Source organism: Giraffa tippelskirchi, chromosome 6, assembly GCF_054371585.1.
Source record: "Giraffa tippelskirchi isolate mGirTip1 chromosome 6, T2T-mGirTip1v1.2.pri, whole genome shotgun sequence".
NCBI classification, from domain to species: Eukaryota; Metazoa; Chordata; class Mammalia; order Artiodactyla; family Giraffidae; genus Giraffa; species Giraffa tippelskirchi.
The window spans coordinates 115,559,359-115,578,390 of NC_137280.1; the positions used below are offsets into that span (position 1 = coordinate 115,559,359).

Genomic DNA, 19,032 nt, shown 5'->3' on the forward strand with positions numbered 1-19,032 from the left:
AGATATTTCCTGTATTATGGTAGTCTGGAACTGAACTCGCAGTATCTCTGAAGTATGTTTGTATTTCTAAATGGTTCCTGGGACTTCTTGGACTGTCCAGTGGTTAAAGACACTGTGCTTCCACTGCAGGGGGTGCAGGTGTGATCCCTGGTTGGGGAACTGATATCCTACATGCCACGTGGCATGGCCCAAAAAGGAAAAATGAATTGGAGGAATTTGTCTTAAGGGTATTGCTTCTAGTCCATCCCAAGCCTTTCAGTGTCTGTAACTCACCTCTACGTATCAGTTATGGCTGGGCACCTGGCTTCTCTCCTCCATTCTTTTTATTCTTGGAACCATAGCATCCTGCCTGAAAGACCAAACTCAGGAGGACGCCCAGGACTAGAGACCCTTGAACAACTCTGTCCACCCCCAGAGTCCCAGGTCTGAGCCACAAATGGTTCTCATGTGCATGTCCTTCTCCCCTACTCCCTTCCAATAATAAACTGGGCATTTTCTAAAAAATAAAACAAAGTAAAACAAAGCAAAGCAAAATAAAATAAAATAGCTCCTTTACTCCTTCCCCAGCTGGAAGCACAGAGGGATTTGTCTCTTATATTTTGTGTGAGAACCTGGTTGAGCCCTCTTGGAAGTAAAACTCACAGAAGTATGTAGATTCCTCTATGACTGGGTCCTCCTAATATTTTTAATCTCTCAGAGTTGTCCACAACTAGCCTTTGAAGTAAAGTAAAAATGTTACTTGCTCAGTTGTATCTGACTCTTTGTGAGTCCATGGACAGTAGCCTGCCAGGCGTCTCTGTCCATGGAATTCTCCAGACAAGAACACTAGAGTGGGTAGCTATTCCCTTCTTCAGAAGATCTTCTTGAGCCAGGAATCAAACCCAGTTTTCCCACATTACAAGCAGATTCTTTACTGTCTGAGCCACCAGGTTTTCCTACCTGGCCAGTGATTCCCAGGGAGGTTTAAGCTCATTGGTTTCTGATCCAGAAAGTTGTGATTCTTTGTATTTGCCTCTGTGTCATTTTGGGGTCAGTGGATTGTGCGGTGACCACATTTCTCTTGTGGATTTAGGAAGAATTGATTTGTCAGCTTATTCAGCTTTTAACTTGTTGTTAGGATGGAGTGGAAACTTCTAAGGTTTCTACATGCTGGTCTGGAAACTGGAAGTCCCGCTTGTGAAGTTTTTAATCACAAAAGTTAATACATGCTTAGTGTAAAATATTAAATAATAGAGATATGTGAAGTAAGAAGTGAAAGCTCCTTTTCAGCTTACTTCCTGAGAGAACCATTTGCCACAGGCCGATGAGCAAACTTCCAGACATTTTGTTATAAATGACCAATCATCCATCCATTTATCTGTCCATCTACCCACACATTTTAATGTACTGTGTGTGTTAGATTTCTAGGGCTACTGTAACAAAGTATGACAAAGGAAGTGACTTAAACAATGACATCTTTTATTTAATTCTCTTTTTTAAATTAAAAAACTGTTTTTTTTTTTGACTGTGCTGCGTGGCATGTGGGATCTTAGTTCACCAATCAGGGATCAAACCCGAGCCCCTGCAGGGGAAGTGTGGAGTTTTAACCACTGGACTGCCAGGGAAGTCTCTGTTTTTACTTTTTTTCTTTCAATTTTTTTGATATATAGTTGATGTACAGCACTGTAAGTTTAAGGTGTGTAGCATAATGACTTGACATACATATATTACAAAATGATTACCATAGATAATATCTATCACCTCATACAGTTACAAAAATGTTTTAGAATTACTCTCTTAGCAACTTTCAAATATACCATACAGATACATTGCCTTTAGTCATCAGGGTGTACTTTATATCCCTAGTACTTATTTATCTTTCACCTCCCCACCTCCTGCATTCCCCTGCCTCTGGTAATCACAAATCTGATCTCTTTTTCTATGAATTTAGTTTGAGTTTTTTGTTTTAGTTTCTGTTTTAAATTCTAAAATATTCTGTTTTAAATGAGGTCATACAGTATTTGTCTTCCTCTGTCTGACTTATTTTACTTAGCATGATGCCTCAAGATCCATCCACATTGTTGCAAATTGTGACTTTTTTTCTTCCTTATGGCTGATGAGTATTCCATTGTAGATATCTATACTTATATCATATCTCTTTGACATACTAATTTCAAGTCCTTAGAGCTAGTGGTTTCATTTCCTTTGGATCCAGAAGTAAAATTGCTGGATCATATGGTAGTCCTATTTTTAAGTTTTTTAGGATCTTCCATACTGTTTTCTATAGTGGCTGTACCAATTTACAATCCCATCAACAGTGTACAAGAGTTCCCTTTCTGCACATTCATACTAGCATTTGTTATCACTCATCTTTGATGATGGGCTTCCCGGGTGGAACTAGTGGTAAAGAACCTGCCTGCCAATGAAGGAAACATAAGAGATGTGGAAGATCACCTGGAGGAGGGCATGGAAATTCACTCCAGTATTCTTGCCTGGAGAATTCCATGGACAGAAGAGCCTGGCAGGCTACAGTCCATGCAGTCACAAAGAGTTAGACATGACTGAAGTGGCTTAATACACACACACACACATCTTTGATGATGGTCATTTTAACAGGCATGAGGTAATATCTCATTGTGGTTTAATTTACATTTCCCTGGTGAGTAGTCATATCTCAATATGACTTTGCCTGTGTGTGTGTGTGCTTAGTCGCTCAGTTGTGTCCGACTCTTGTAACCCCGTAGACTGTAGTTTACCAGGCTCCTCTGTCCATGGGATTCTCCAGGCAAGAATACTGGAGTGGGTTGCCATTTCCTCCTCCAGTCCAACTCTTTAGGACCCCATAGACTGTAGCCCTCCAGGTTGCTCTGTCCATGGACTTTTCTAGGCAAGGATACTGGAGTGGATTGCCATTCCCTTCTCCAAATGACTTTGCATGTACCCGTTGGCCATTTGAATACATTTGGGAAAATATCTATTCAGGTCCTTTGCCCATATTTAAATCGGATTGTTTGTTTTGTTTTTGTCTATTCAGTTGTATGAGTTCTTTATACATTTGGATATTAACTATTAACCTCTTACCAGATACATGATTTGCAAATATTTCCCCCCACTCTGTAAGCTGTCTTTTCACTGTTAATTATCTCTTTTGCTAAGTGAAAGCTTTTAATTTTACGTAGTCCCATTTGTTTATTTTAAATTTTGTTGCTAATGCTTTAGGTGTCATATTAAAGAAAATGATCATTAGTCCCATGTCAAGGAGTTTTGTTTCCTATATTTTCTTTCAGGAGTTCTATGCTTTCATACATTTAAGTCTTTTTTAAAAAAATCTCCCTCCTGTGTCCCTTTCAATCTTTTTTTTTTTTTAATTTTATTTATTTATGGCTGTGCTGGGTCTTTGTTGTTGAGTGTGGGCTTTCTCTAGTTGCCATGAGTGGGGGCTACTCTCTAGTTGTGGTGTATGGGCCTCTCATTGTGGTAGTTTCTCTTGTTGTGAAGCTCGGGTTCTAGGGCATGTGGGCCTCCCTGGCTGTGGCTCCTGGTCTCTAGAGCACAAGCTCAATAGTTGTGACACACAGATTTAGTTGCTCCATGTTATGTGGGTTCTTCCTAGATCAGGGATCAAACCCTTGTGTCCTTCATTGGCAGGCGGATTCTTTACCACTGAGTCCAGGGACGCCCCTACATTTAAGTATTTAATCCATTTGGAGTTGATTTTTGGGAGTAGTGTGTGACAGGGGTCTAGTTTCATTCTCTTTACTATGAATATCTTATTTCTCCAGCACCATTTATCGAAGAGATTGTCTTCTCCATTGAATATTCTTGGCTCCTTTGTCAAATATCTGTTGATTGCACATTTATGGATTTATTTCTGGGTTCTTGATCCTGTTACATTGACCTATTGTCTGTTTTTATGCCACTGCCATACTGTTTTGATTACTATGATTTTATAATACACTTTGAAATTACGGGGCTTCCCTTGTGGCTCAGCTGGTAAAGAATCCGCCTGCAATGCGAGAGACCTGGGTTTGATCCCTGGGTTGGGAAGAGCTCCTGGAGAAGGGAATGACTACCCACTCCAGTATTCTGGCCTGGAGAATTCCATGGACTGTATAGTCCATGGGGTCACAAAGAGTCAGACATGACTGAGCAACTTTCACTTACACTTTCATTCTGAGCAAAAAGAACAAAGTGAGAGGTATTACATTTCCATTTCAAACTATAGTATAAAATTAGGGAAATTAAACAGTATGACACTGGCGAAAAAAACAGACAAATGAATAATTGGAACAGAATATAGAGCCCAGAAATAAGTTAGTATATACTTTCAACTAACATTTGCCAAGAGAGCCAGTGATACTCAAGAAGAAGAGACAGTCTCTCAATAAATGGTGCTAGGAAAATTGAATATTCACATGTAAAAGAATGAAACTTTTTGAATCAGCATTAGGTATACCTATGACCCCTCCCTCTTGAACTTTCCTGCCACCTCCCTCCCCATCACACCCCTCTAGGTTGTTATAGAACCCCAGTTTGAGTTCCCTGAGTCACACAGCAAATTCCCATTGGCTAACAAATTCCTGTTGGCTATCTATTTTACATATGTAATGTATGTTTCCATGTTACTCTCTCCATACACCCCACCCCCTCCTTCCTCCCCTCTACCATGTCCATGAGTCTGTTTTAATTTTTAAATTTTATTTTATTAATATGACATATCAGGCTTCCCAGGTGGTGCTAGTGGTAAAGTACCTGCCTGCCACAACGTAAGAGATGTGGGTTCAATCCCTGGGTGGGGAAGATGGGTTCAACCCCTGGGTGGGGAAGATCCCCTGGAGGAGGGCAAGGCAATCCACTCCACTATTCTTGCCTGGAGAATCCCACAGACAGGTGAACCTGGAGGGCTATGGTCCATAGGGTAGCAAAGAGTCAGACAAGACTGAAGCGGCTTAGCAGCAGAAGCAGCAATGTGATATACCACATTGATTGATTTGCATATGTTGAACAGTCCTTGCATCTGAGGATAAATTCCACTTGATTATAATGCATGAGCCTAATAATGTGTTGCTGAATTTAGTTAACTAGTGTTTTGGTGAGAATTTATATTCATCAAAGAGATTGGCCTCTAGTTTTCTTTTCTTATAGTGTCTTTTTTGGTATCAAGGTAACTGGCCTCATAAAATGAGTTAGTGATTGTTCCTTTCTCTTTGATTTTTGGAAGAATTTGAGAAGAATTGGCATTAATTTTTCTTTAAATGTTTACTAATACTCATCAGTGAAGTCATCTGGTCCTGGGCTTTTCTTTGTTGTGAGTTTTTTTGAGTGCTACTTCATTCTCTTTGTTAGTGATTAGTCTGTTTAGATTTTCTATTTCTGATTCAATGGTATTTAGTATGTTTCTAAGAATTTTTCAGCTTTTTGTAGATTGTCCAGGTGGTTATAGTTGTTTACATGATCTTTAGATCTTTTGTATTTCTGTGGTATCAGTTTTAATGTCTCACTTTTTAAATAATTTTATTGATTTGGGTTCTCTCTCTCTTTATTAATTTTTTTTTTCTAGCTAAACATTTGTGAATTTTCTAAGGGCCAACTCAATTTACTATTTTTTTTCCCTATTATTTCCCTGTTCTTTATTTTATTTATTTCTGTTACAGTCTTTTTTATTTCCTTCCTTTTGTTAACTTTGGGCTTACTTTATTCCCCTTCTTCTAGTTCCTTGAGGTGTAAAGTTAGTTGTTTAATTGTTGCTGTTGTTTAGTAGCTAAGTTGTGTCTGACTCTTTTGGATCCCATGGACTGTAGCCTGCCACATTCCTCTGTCCATGGGATTTCCCAAGCAAGAATACTGGAGTGGGTTGGGATTTCCTTCTCCAAGGAGATTTCCTGACCAGGAATTGAACCTGTTTTTCCTGTATTGGCAGGTAGATTTTTAACCTCTGAGCTATCAAGGAAGTCCAGCTGCTTAATTAAGATCTCTCAGTTTTCTTGATGTGTGCATTTATACCTAGAAACTTCCCTATCAGAAATGATTTTGCTGCATCCTATAAGTTTTGGTATATTGTGTTTTAATTTTTGTCTAACTGAAGCTAATTTTTATTTCCTGTAACATTTTTTCTCTGACTCATTGGTTGTTCAGAAGAGTGTTGTTTAAATTTTCATGTATTTGAGTTTCCTCAGTTACCCTCCTGTTATTGATTTCTACTTTTGTACCATTGTGGTCAGAGAAGATACTTGGCATAATTTCAATCTTATTGAATTTTTTAAGATTTATTTTTTTCTATTTTAAATTAGTTTATTTATCTATTTTTTAACTTTACAATATTGTATTTGTTTTGCCATACATTGACATGAATCTGCCATGGGTGTACATGTGTTCCTCTTCCAGAACCCCCCTCCACCTCTCTTCCCATCCCATCCCTCCGGGTCATCCCAGTGAACCAGCCCTGAGCACCCTGTATCATGCATCGAACCTGGACTGGCGATTCGTTTCACATGTGATAATTTACATGCTTCAGTGCCGTTCTCCGTATCATCCTGCCCTATCCCTCTCCCATAGAGTCCATAATACTGTTCTATTTATCTGTGTCTCTTTTGATGTCTCGCATACAGAGTTATCTTTACCGATTAACTGGATACCATATATATGAGTTAGTATACTGTATTGGTGTTTTTCTTTCTGACTTACTTCACTCTGTATAATAGGCTCCAGTTTCATCCACCTCATTAGAACTGATCCGAATGTATTCTTTTAATGGCTGCATAATATTCCATTGTGTATATGTACCACAGCTTCCTTATCCATTCCATGTCCTGGCTATTATAAACAGTGCTGTGATGAACATTGGGGTACACGTGTCTCTTTCAATTCTGGTTTCCTCAGTGTGTATGCCCAGCAGTGGGATTGCTGGGTCATATGGCTGTTCTATTTCCAGTTTTTTGAGGAATCTCCACACTGTTCTCCATAGTGGCTGTACTAGTTTGCATTCCTACCAACAGTGTAAGAGGGTTCCCTTTTCTTCACACCCTCTCCAGTATTTATTGCTTGTAGACTTTTGGATAGCTGCCATTCTGATGGGCGTGAAATGGTACCTCATTGTGGTTTTGATTTGCATTTCTCTGATAATGAGTGATGTTGAGCATCTTTTCATGTGTTTGTTAGCCATCTGTATGTCTTCTTTGGAGAAGTGTCTGTTTAGTTCTTTGGCCCATTTTTTGATTGGGTCGTTTATTTTTCTGGAATTGAGCTGTAGGAGTTGCTTGTATATTTTTGAGATTAATTGTTTGTCCGTTGCTTCGTTTGCTATTATTTTCTCCCATTCTGAAGGCTGTCTTTTCACCTTGCTTATAGTTTCCTTTGTTGTGCAAAAGCTTTTAAGTTTAATTAGGTCCTATTTGTTTATTTTTGCTTTTATTTCCAATATTCTGGGAGGGGGGTCATTGAGGATCCTGCTGTGGTTTATGTTGGAGAGTGTTTTGCCTATGTTTTCCTCTAAGAGTTTTATAGTTTGTAGTCTTACATTAGATCTTTAATCCATTTTGAGTTTATTTTTGTGTATGGTGTTAGAAAGTGTTCTAGTTTCATTCTTTTACAAGTGGTTGACCAGTTTTCCCAGCACCACTTGTTAAAGAGATTGTCTTTTCTCCATTGTATATTCTTGCCTCCTTTGTCAAAGATAAGGTGTCCATAGGTGCATGGATTTATCTCTGGGCTTTCTATTTTGTTCCATTGATCTATATTTCTGTCCTTGTGCCAGTACCATACTGTCTTGATGACTGTGGCTTTGTAGTAGAGCCTGAAGTCAGGCAGGTTGATTCCTCCAGTTCCATTCTTCTTTCTCTAGATTGCTTTGGCTATTTGAGGTTTTTTTGTATTTCTATACAAATTGTGAAATTATTTGTTCTAGTTCTCTGAAGAATACCGTTGGTAGCTTGATAGGGATTGCATTGAATCTATAGATTGCTTTCGGTAGTATACTCATTTTCACTATATTGATTCTTCTGATCCATGAACACAGTATATTTCTCCATCTATTTGTGTCCTCTTTGATTTCTTTCACCAGTGTTTTATAGTTTTCTATATGTAGGTCTTTTGTTTCTTTAGGTAGATATATTCCTAAGTATTTTATTCTTTTCGTTGCAATGGTGAATGGAATTGTTTCCTTAATTTCTCTCTCTGTTTTCTCGTTGTTAGTGTATAGGAATGCAAGGGATTTCTGTGTGTTAATTTTATATCCTGCAACTTTACTATATTCATTGATTAGCTCTAGGAATTTTCTGGTGGAGTCTTTAGGGTTTTCTATGTAGAGGATCATGTCATCTGCAAACAGTGAGAGTTTTACTTCTTTTCCTATCTGGATTCCTTTTATTTCTTTTTCTGCTCTGATTGCTGTGGCGAAAACTTCCAAAACTATGTTGAATAGTAGTGGTGAGAGTGGGCACCCTTTCTTGTTCCTGACTTTAGGGGAAATGCTTTCAGTTTTTCACCATTTAGGATAATGTTTGCTGTGGGTTTGTCATATACAGCTTTTATTATGTTGAGGTATGTTCCTTCTATTTCTGCTTTTTGGAGGGTTTTTATCATAAGTGGATGTTTTGTGGCCTAACATATGATCCATCCTAGAAAATGTTTCAAGTGCTCTTGAGATGACTGTGTATTCTGCTGTTAAAATAGTTCCAACCAAAGTTTATTTAATTTCAATAGCAGAAGCTAAAAGTCCAAGATCAAGGTGTTGTCAGGATTGGTTTCTTCTGATGGCTGTGAGGAAGAATCTGTTCCATACTTCTCTTCCAGTTTCTCATTGTTCACTGGCATTCTTTGACATTCCTTGACTTGTAGGTATATCACTTAAATCTTAGTTTTTTCAGCACATGGTATTCTAACTGTGCTGATGTGTGTCTGTCTCTCTGTTTGAATATCCCCCTTTTGTAATGGTATCAGTCTTATTGGACTAGAGCTTACTTTAATTACCTCATCTTAACTAATTACATCTTCAATAACCCTATTTTTAAATAAGGTCATATTCTGAAGTACTGGGGGATAAGACTCCAACATATGAAATTTTAGGGGATATGATTCAACCCATAACACTGTATCTGTCCAAACAGGAATCGTTATGTGGATACTTTTCCATGATTTGCTTTTTTCATTTATTGTGGACACATTGCCATGCTGCTACATACAAATCAACAGATTTTGGTAAAAAGCTCTGTAGTATTCATTATAGTAATGTATTTAGCTGCTCATTGAATGATGTACTATTGTATGAGTACATCAACAAATAACTCTGAAAAAAGCATATTTATATATACTTTATGTAAGCGTATTTCTTTTGAGACAGGAACCTATAAGTAGAATTAATAAGACAAAACTTAGGCATTTTATATTTTGTTAGTTATAGTCAAATTTTCTTATCTTGAACTTTAGATCTTTCTTTCTGACTGCATATTGCCCCTGACCCCTCCACAGTGTTACACAAGCATCACATACTAAGCATTTGCAATCTTTATTTCTTGTAACTTATTTCTCATCCCTCTCCTTTGACCTCTTCTTGCCCTCTCTATTCCAGGGGGCTGACAAGTAAACAGAAGATAATTTTTATTTTGTTTTTACTTTCAATCCCCTCTGCCTTTCGTCTTTCTTTTACGTAACAGTGCAGGGAATTTTCTAAAGTGCAAATTGGTTAATATTGGACTTTTGCTCAAAAAACCTTCAGAAGTTCTTCTTTGAAGTCAGAGTAAATTTAATATATCTTAGCTTGGCACATAAGGTTATACCTGATCAGCCCTAGATCACTGCTCCTTCCCGCTTGCCTACCAGGCCCTTCACTGTGTTTTGAGTCATACTAAATTAATTTTTAATTCTAAGAACCTGGCCACTTTTTCACCCTTCCTCACCCTTGTGTAACATTTTCCTTTTGCCTAAAGTGTTACCCTTTCTCTCCCATTCCCACCATCCATCTAGAAAACACCTTCTTATTCTTCAATTAATTTCTCTGATTCTCAGTTTTTCTATTTAAAAATAAAGCTAAAAATAACACCTGCATCTTGGTTTTGTAATACTTCAATGAAATAATCCTATTTAAATTTATCATCACACAGCCAGGCACTTAGTAGATGCTCAATAGATGTTAAACCTTCTTCCTCAGTTTTGTGAGACATTTTTGTGACATAAATCACAAAATCATTAGTGATTTTTAAAAAATCAATCACCATATAATACATGGTGAAATATCTATGTTCAGTAAATGTAAATGTAGATCTGAGTTGAATGGATTGGGTGAAACCAAGATATAGGATGTTGGTTACATTCCTCTAACCGAATAGATTGTTTGGTAGGGCTTGGTGGTTTGATTTTCTGAACATTTCACTATATGCTCTGTGTACCCATCAGTCAATCTCAGTGGTTAACAATATTTTGATGAGCCTGATGTGACTTATTCTTAACAAAACCACCCTATCTGCTCTTAATTGCTGCCACGTCATTGTGTACTTCTCCTCAGACATCTGTTGTATAATACCTTCCAACACGTTTTTGGAAACAGTGGTAAAGATTACTATTCTGTAACTTTCAAAATATTCTTCCTTTCCTTTTTGATGACTATCTCTAGGCTTCTGGAATGTTCTTCATCTTTGCCAGTATCTTAGTCCATTTGGACAGCAATAACAAAAATACTACAGACTGGGTGGCTCAAACAACAAATATTTATTTCTCACTGTTCTGGTGTTGGAAATCCAAGTTTAGGGTTAGGATCAGGCCTGTAGATCACCTGGCTCCTGATAAGAACTCCATTCCTGCTTTGCGTATAGCCACTCTTGTTGTGTTTTCACAGGGTAATAGGAGCAGAGCAAATCTCTGGGGTCTTTTTTATAAGGGTGCTAATCTTATCATGAGGACTCACATCTCAAAGGCCCCACATTCTAATACCATCACATTGGGAGTTAAGATTTCAACGTATGAAATTTGGGGGTAGGGGACTACAAACATTCATTCTAACAGCCAGGAGTCCTGAAAAACTCTTCTGCATGTTCACTAAAGATCTTCTGATAAAATTCTTCTTAGCTGGAGATAAGAACTTGCTATAAACCACTCAGTTTCTTTTGCTCATGCCTCTTGGGCTTCATTTCCCTCTTTGTCTCGCTTGCTCAGTCTTTTTTGTTGTGATTCATCCTTGACTAGGAAGATGGAGACCAGTGGGTGGTAAGTACTTCTGTTTCCTTTTGGTCATCTGTTCATGCTATACTATCTGAATGACTTCCTTCTATTTTTCCTGATTCCAAGATACTGTAGAATTTAAAAACATATCATTGTTAAGGGTTCTGGCAGAAAGGAATGTTCCCCCATGAGATACTCTTAAATCAAGGCTTTGTTCAAGGTCTCACATTGTGACTTTCTGTATACTATATACCACCCTTTGAGCTTCTTTTCAGGAGTGACACAGCTCTCTGTTTCAGAGCCTTCGTGCTGTTGTTGGGTGATAATGCTATATTATAGTATTATCTGGTTATAAAGTTGAGCGGCTTGTGAAATGCTTTTTCACAAACATATGGTATATGTTTCACAAATGTATGGTGTATGCTCAACTTGACCCAAGAGTAGTACATAAACAGTCTTAATTTTACTGAGTATAATGCAGAACTAGGTTTATGCTCTGAGAGGCCCTTTATAGTGCAGAACATAGTATGAGGTGGATAGAAGGGGCAACAGAGCAGGGGATGACTCTAGAAGGTGTTAGTATAGGTTCCTTCTCTTCCAAATACTTTCTCTTTGACCTTAAGGGGAGCATGATTTGATGAGCTTCAGCTTTCTCATCTGTAAAAAAATATTCAATAGTTGGAGCTACACTGCCCCCTTGCCCAGTTGATAGAAAAATCAAATAAGGTAGTCTCTGTACTGTTAATATAAAAATAATGAGAATTAGTAGTAATGGTAAGAGATAATCTGGGATGTCTTTCTTGAAGAAGTGGTTGTGAGGAACATGTATAGCCAGAGGGAATATATGTAGGAAGAAGGAGAAATGTGGAGGTAATGTGGATCAGTTTGCTTTTGCTCTGTCTCTTCTACTGACCCCAGGAAAGCATCTGCTTAGACATCATCTGTATTTTTTATGAGGCCAGAGATAGGGAGTCATACTGTCTACAGATTATATTCAAGATGCTGGCTTCTGGCCTGTAAGTTGAGGGATGAAACTTTTCAGATAAGATGAAGTTCCTATGTTGAGACAGCTGTGTGATGTCCAAAAAAGGTTGGGCATTAGGGATTTTTGTTTGTTTTTTTTTTAATTTATTTTAATTTTATTGGAGTACAGTTTATTTACAATGTGTTAGCTTCAGGTGTACAGCAAAGTGATTCACTTACACGTATACATATATTCATTCTTTTTTAGATTCTTTTCTCATATAGATTGTCACAGAATATTGAGTAGAATTCCCTGTGCTATGTAGTCCTTGCTGGTTATCTGTCTTATATATAGTAGTGTGTGTATGTTCATCCTTAGCTCCTGATTTATCCTCCCTACCTCACATTGAATTTTCTTTTCCTTATTCCTTCCACAGGTTGGTGAATTCTGGCCTTACGTCAGGTTGTTGTCCAGCTCTATCCTCAGTGCTCAGTACAAATCGGAATCTCACCCACCTTTACCTACAGGGCAATGCTCTTGGAGACATGGGGGTCAAGCTACTCTGTGAGGGACTCTTGCACCACAACTGCAAGCTTCAGGTGTTGGAGTAAGTCTCGTAGCTTATTATGGTGATAGGAATGCATAGTGGCCCTGGGGAATGGGGTAGTTTGGGAGATTGATGAATCTATATCTGAGAAGTGATAGTGTCTTCCTAGGTTTGGCTTATTACAGGATTATGGGACTGGGAGGAGTTGTACTTTTAGATAGTGTAAAGGTACATGTCAATGTATGGAAAAACAAATACAATATTGTAAAGTTAAAAAATAGATAAATAAACTAATTTAAAATAGATAGTGTAAAGGTAAATACTACAGTTTCTTGGGGTTTGTATGTGCTTTTGTTTTAGGAAAATTTGTTACAGAATTTGGGAAGAACTGTTTCACAAACTGCCCTTACTAATTTGATCTGCACAATCCAGTAGACTGGAAAAAACACTCTCATTTGAAGGGGAGAGAATAACTCTTGGCACATAAAGCAGTTCAAGGCTTGTTAATCCTGAGCTTTTCCTACATTTGAAATATTACAGGCTAAGATCAGGGAGACCTGTGTAGGATAATTAAGGGGACACTTAAAAAAAGTCACCTTCTTTCTTGCAGGTTAGACAACTGCAGCCTCACATCACACTGCTGCTGGGATCTTTCCACACTTCTAACTTCTAACCAGAGCCTGCGAAAGCTGAGCCTAGGCAACAATGACTTGGGTGATCTGGGGGTCATGCTTCTCTGTGAAGTGCTCAAACAGCAGAGCTGCCTCCTGAAAAGCCTGAGGTAAGTGTGCCCTGCAGAAATTTGTATGGCAGGGTTCACAGTGCTAAAGAAAATTTTTGCAGTTTCCAAAATCCAGGATGGCTTCATTTGCACTCTGGGTAAGGTTGTTTAGTTCAGTTCAGTTCAGTCAGTCAGTCTGAAGGTTGAGCCTTGTCCAACTGCAGATTTCTTTTTTTTAAAATATACTGTATGTGAGTCATGAACTACATATTCAACTTCGTCCAGATGTTTAGAATAACGAAGTTTCAGTTGGGTGTGAAAAGACTTTCCATCCATATTCCTGAAAGAAACACAATTCCCAATGAAAGTAGCTGAATAGAATTATATTTCTATACAAGGTATTGTACTTTGTAAAATTAGACGTGTCTATTGTAAAAGTCCTTGCATAGTAGGGGTGTTGTGCATCTTGTTTCTGAGAATTTCTAAATGAAAAGTGCTCCAGAAACATCAAGATCATAAATTCATAAAATGTGGCCTATCTTCAGGGTATTGGGACCATCCGCTCCCTTCCATCATCAGTGATGCCTCTAAGCCACTCATTTATTAACTCTCTAGTAAGAGCTTCCTAATTAGTTTCGTAACTTCTGCCAGCGTTGGTAATCACATCCTCCACTAAAGACATTTCCTTCACTTGGTTTTTGGGACAACATACTCTACTCTGAATTTTCTCCTACTACATTGGCTATTTCTGCTCAGTCTCCTCTGGTTTCTCTTCATCATCTTGACCTTTGCATGCTGAATATCCAGAACGCAATCTCTGAGTTAATTTTTCTTCTCTATACTTTCTGCTCTTTTAAAAAAATATCATCTCGTCTTCTGGTTTTATCACATATGTGCTGTACCCCTCCTTCTAGTTCATATCTCCTTGAATTCCATGTCTAAATGCTTGTCCACCTTTCTGCTTGGATATCTAATAAGCCTCCCAAACCTGACATGTCCAAACCCAAACCCGTGCTGTTCCCCTCTGTGTAAAATCTGTTTCTCCCCCATCTCAGTCAATGGCAACTCAGTCTGAACTGTTCAAGTGCAGAAAGCCTGGTGTTGTCTTTGACACTTTTTCTTTATGTGCATATCTAGTCCATTAGCATGTCCTTTTAACTGTTTTCACAGCATGCCCACTCGTTGACCACTTTTTTGCCGGCTTCCCAGCTCCTCTCCTGGTTCAAGCCATTGTCACCTCTTGTCTGGATTGTCCTGGTGGCATTCTGATAGGCTATTCTTCATCTGCCACTGCAGATAGAGGGTAGAGCTAAAACGTGAGTCACAGCATATCACTCCTACTAACGTGCTTGTTTCACAAAGCGAGAGCCACAAACTCATGGCAGTGTCTAAGGCCCCACATAATCCTGCTATTTCTGCAGTCATCTTCTAACCCTTCTCCATTCACACTGTTCTCTTTGCTGTTTCGAAAAACACTGTCACCTCCGAATCTATACACTTGCTGTTCCCTCTGCCTGAGACTTCTTAAACTTTGATGTCCACATGTCTTATTCCTGTGCATCATTAAATTCTTTGCTCAGAGGTCTTTTCTGTAAGTCTGACTGTAAACATCCTACTGAAAATAGCAACCCAGCAATGCCTTTCCTCTTCTCTGCTTATTTTCCTCCACTGTGTTGACCACCATCATATAAGCTATATCATTTTCTTGTTTACTTATTATCTATATCTTTAGGACACTCTGGAGATGAGGGACAAGCTCAAAACAGACTGGGGAGTCCATGGATGCAGTCAACCTGCCTTGTGAACTCAGGCTGCTGTAGCAAAATAGACTAGACTATATGCCTTAAACAAATTATAGTCATTCATTTCTCATAGTTCTGGAGGGTGGAACATCCAAGATCATGGTGCTGGCTGATTTGGTTTCTGGTGAGAGCTTTCTTCTGGGCTTGTTGTGCCCTCATGTGGTACACAGAGAGAAAGACAGACAGACAGAAACAGAGATAGAGAGTACGTGCTATGGTATCTTTTCTTATAAGGGCACTAATCCCATCTTGAGGACCCATCCCCATGAACTCATCTAACCCTCATTACATCCTGAAGGCTCCATTTCCAAATACCATCACATTGAGGGTTAGGGCTTTAACATATGAATTTTGAAGGAACATAAACCATCTATAACACACCCAAATCAAGATTATTAGAAATGATACAAGATAAATAGCATAATTTCTTACTTAAGTTGCAAGGGAGATAAAAAAAAAGAGAGAGATAGAGGAAGAACTCATATCATTGACAGGCATACCAAGCAATAACAATATGTGGATTTTTTTGGCAGAGTGGAAGAGTGGGCCGTGGCTTGTGGGAACTTGTTTCCCTGACAAGGAATTGAACCTAGACCACAGGAGTGAAAGCACCAAATCTTAACCACTGGACCACCAGGGAATTCTCAATGTGTGGGCTTTATATGGCTCCTGATTAAATGAACATAATATAAAAATTTTATCAGACTGTTGAAATTGAAACACTGATTGGATGTATATTGATATGTGGAAGTTATTGTTAACTTTTTTGGGTGTGATAATTGCATTGTAATTCTCTTTTAAAAGTTGTTTCATTTCACACATTGATATCTTTATAGATGCTTGAACTGCTGTGCTTACAATAATCCACTGATGTGAGGAGTTGGGTGGGTAATAGATGAAACAAGATTGGCCATAAGTTGTTACCTGTCAAAGCTAGATGGCAGGATTAATTATACTATTCTTTTTATATTTGCACATGTTTAAACATTTCCAAACTTGAAGGTTAAAAATGTAACAGAAACCACATTAGGCATGATATGCAGCACAGGAAAGCTTAGAAGTGTGAGGTTAAGAGAGGAGATGAGATTTTTAAAGCCAAAAACTCTAAAAGTGTTCATTTGAAGAGTGTAATCCAAGGCTCTCTTTTTTGCTTTTATAGGTTGTGTGAAATGTATTTCAACTATGATACAAAACGTGCACTAGAAACACTTCAAGAAGAAAAGCCTGAATTAACCATCGTCTTTGAGCCTTCTCGGTAGTGGTGGAAGCGCTCTGCCGTTCGGGTGTGGACAAGTGGCGGTGAGCATTCCTCCTTCAGCATTAAGATCACCTCTCTGCAATTCTTCTGGTCCAGTGAGGAAGAGTGAAAGCTTGCTGATGGTCCTGGTGAATGTGAGAATCTCCTTTACCCCCAGGTTGAAGACACCAGGGCAGTAAAATCATCAAATGATACAGTTCTTACCACAGTGCCGCAGTCAGAGGATGTGTTCCTCTTGGTGACCTCATGTACCTAACTCATTCAGGAAAATACTTTTTCTTTCTCTTTCTGTTTTTACTCTAACTCTCCTTTCCTTTGTACCTCTCCCCACTTTTTTTCTTTTGACTATATCATCTTTCCTGCCATCTTTCTCTTAACTGACCATAACAGAATGAGTTAACTATATATTACGCTGCAATTTTGTGGCAGCAACTTATTTATTTTTAATTTTTGAACTGTTATATATTCTAATAAAATAATTGATGTTTATTATATTGCAGCTGGTTGGAAATTTTGAAAATAGAAAAAAACTTTATTGTATTTATTGAGTTATATTGTTTCCTTTCCTTAGTTTTAAGAGAGAGTGTCTAGAAAGCCTTTTACTTATTTATCTAAACTACTAAAGATAAATTAAATTGCTTCATGTATTAAAAAAAATCTCTCTGCCAGATGATTCAATTGTAATGAATAAGGAAAAAAAAATCCCTCTAACTCTGATGGTTGAAATTTCAGTTCTGGTAAGACAGGAGGTTGAAAATCAGGCAAAGGAAAATTTTAGAGTAGATGGAGCCTATATTCATAAATAGAAGTATTATGTAGAAAATGCATTTTGCCTTCAGTTTTACGAATTTATCTTGGATTTGTCTCATCACAAGAGCATTTCATCTATCACACTACACATAGCATTAACTCATTAATATGTATTGATTAATTACTTTTCCACACATGGAGAAACTCTCGAACCACATGGAATTGTTCAAGATAGAAATACTACTTCCTTTTTCAAGCCAGTCATCTAGACCTTGCTTGTCAGAGTGTAGCCTATGAATTTCTGATAAGAGTGAAAGTTAGTCACTCAATCGTATCCAATTCTTTGCAACCCCATGGAGTATAGCCCGCCAGGCTCCTCTGTCCATGGAATTCTCCAGGCAACAATACTGGAGTGGGTTGCCATTCCCTTCTCCAGGGAATTTTTCAGACCCAGGGATCAAAACTGCTTTTTTAGGTGAGCTAACTTTTTTTCATTATAAGACTCTTTCAATAGGGAAGCAGTATGTAATTTATATTCTGATGCAAAGTCTTTGTCTTTGTCTTCTGTAGGACCAGCACTTTTGTGTGACTCTAGTCTTGATATGTGTATTTTTGTATCTTAGTTAAGTGAGCTATTGCAGACTGCCTCTCTGCTAAAAATACCTTGACATTCAGGATAAAATATAATTAGAAACACACAGCTAAACTAGAAAGATAGAAAAATTTCTGTGTACTAGGCTCTCAAAATTGGATTAAGAGTTTACCTCTCAATGGTCAAGAGAAATATCTGAATAAAGTCCCCACAGTATAACTATTAATTTGGAAAAATCCATGAAGTTTTCTCACTAGGAGAACTAAAAAATAAGTAAAGATGATGGATAGAAAATCAATATGCAAACATCAACACAAGCAGTTGGAAAGAAATCATTCTTTCTAAACATCATAGTAAAAATTGGGTCAGGGATGAAGCAGCAATAGGTGCTAAAACCTAATAGGAAATTTAAATGATGAGCAGGATTCTTATGTAGTCTGAAATTATCTTTTTACATTGGCTAATCAGTTGCAAAAGAAAGATACTAACTATATAAAAAGCAGAAACTTGACAGTACTCTGACCATCTAATGAAAAATATCAGGGAGGGCAGATGGATGCCTTCTTTCAGGTAAAATGACTTCAGGAGAAACTGATATCACTATTGTGTGTTTCTGGTTGAGAACCCAAAATTTAATTAGTAAACACCACAAAAACTCCAAATGAGGAAGCTCTATGAAAAGGGAAAGGAGACTATATTCTTCAAGAATGTCAATGTCAGTGTTGATAATGGGTAGATGTTGGGGTGGGGGAGTTATTAAATGATCCTTTAAATTGTTCTTATTCATGCATCTTTTATGTACATATGATGTTATTTCCAAATAAAAAGTTTAAATAATTTAAAAAAATGGTATTTCTAAACACCTGCAGCTTAAAATATAACAAAATCCTATTAATCATAGCAATAAAAGTTATTAAGTGTACAGGCAAAAGAAGAGCAAAGAGAATTTTTATCACCACCCAAGTCTACAAAGATTCATCCTCTGGAGTCATTGACCAGAAGTGCACTCTGTGCTTCAGACAGAGGAAATTAAAGATGACTACAAGATGCTCTGTGTTGTGGGCAAACAGGTTTCTTAGATAGTTAGATGGATCTCAGGAAGAATTTTAATAAACCCGGTTTCTTTCATCTTACCTTACATAAAAAAACACAGTAATCATTAACTTGAGATATTTTTTCTTCGTGACTAGCAATAATCTTTTACCAAGATGTATTTTTAACTATACTCATTCCCTAAGCACACCCCTCCCCCTGCCACCAAATCTCAC

The 19,032-nt window shown here is 37.8% G+C and overlaps 1 protein-coding gene across 8 annotated transcripts in view; it reads left to right on the forward strand.

Annotated features, from left to right (window-relative positions):
* The window catches only part of NLRP3 (NLR family pyrin domain containing 3), a 101,557-nt gene extending 82,946 nt beyond the window's left edge, over nt 1-18,611 (forward strand). For all 8 annotated transcript variants that reach the window (XM_081502084.1, XM_081502085.1, XM_081502090.1 and 5 more), the window contains 3 exons: nt 12,531-12,701; nt 13,252-13,422; nt 16,324-18,611. In XM_081502084.1, coding sequence (XP_081358210.1) covers nt 12,531-12,701; nt 13,252-13,422; nt 16,324-16,423 — 442 coding nt within the window. In that variant the 3' untranslated portion in view covers nt 16,424-18,611. The remainder of the gene's footprint in view (nt 1-12,530; nt 12,702-13,251; nt 13,423-16,323) is intronic.
* The last annotated feature ends 421 nt before the right edge of the window (nt 18,612-19,032 follow it).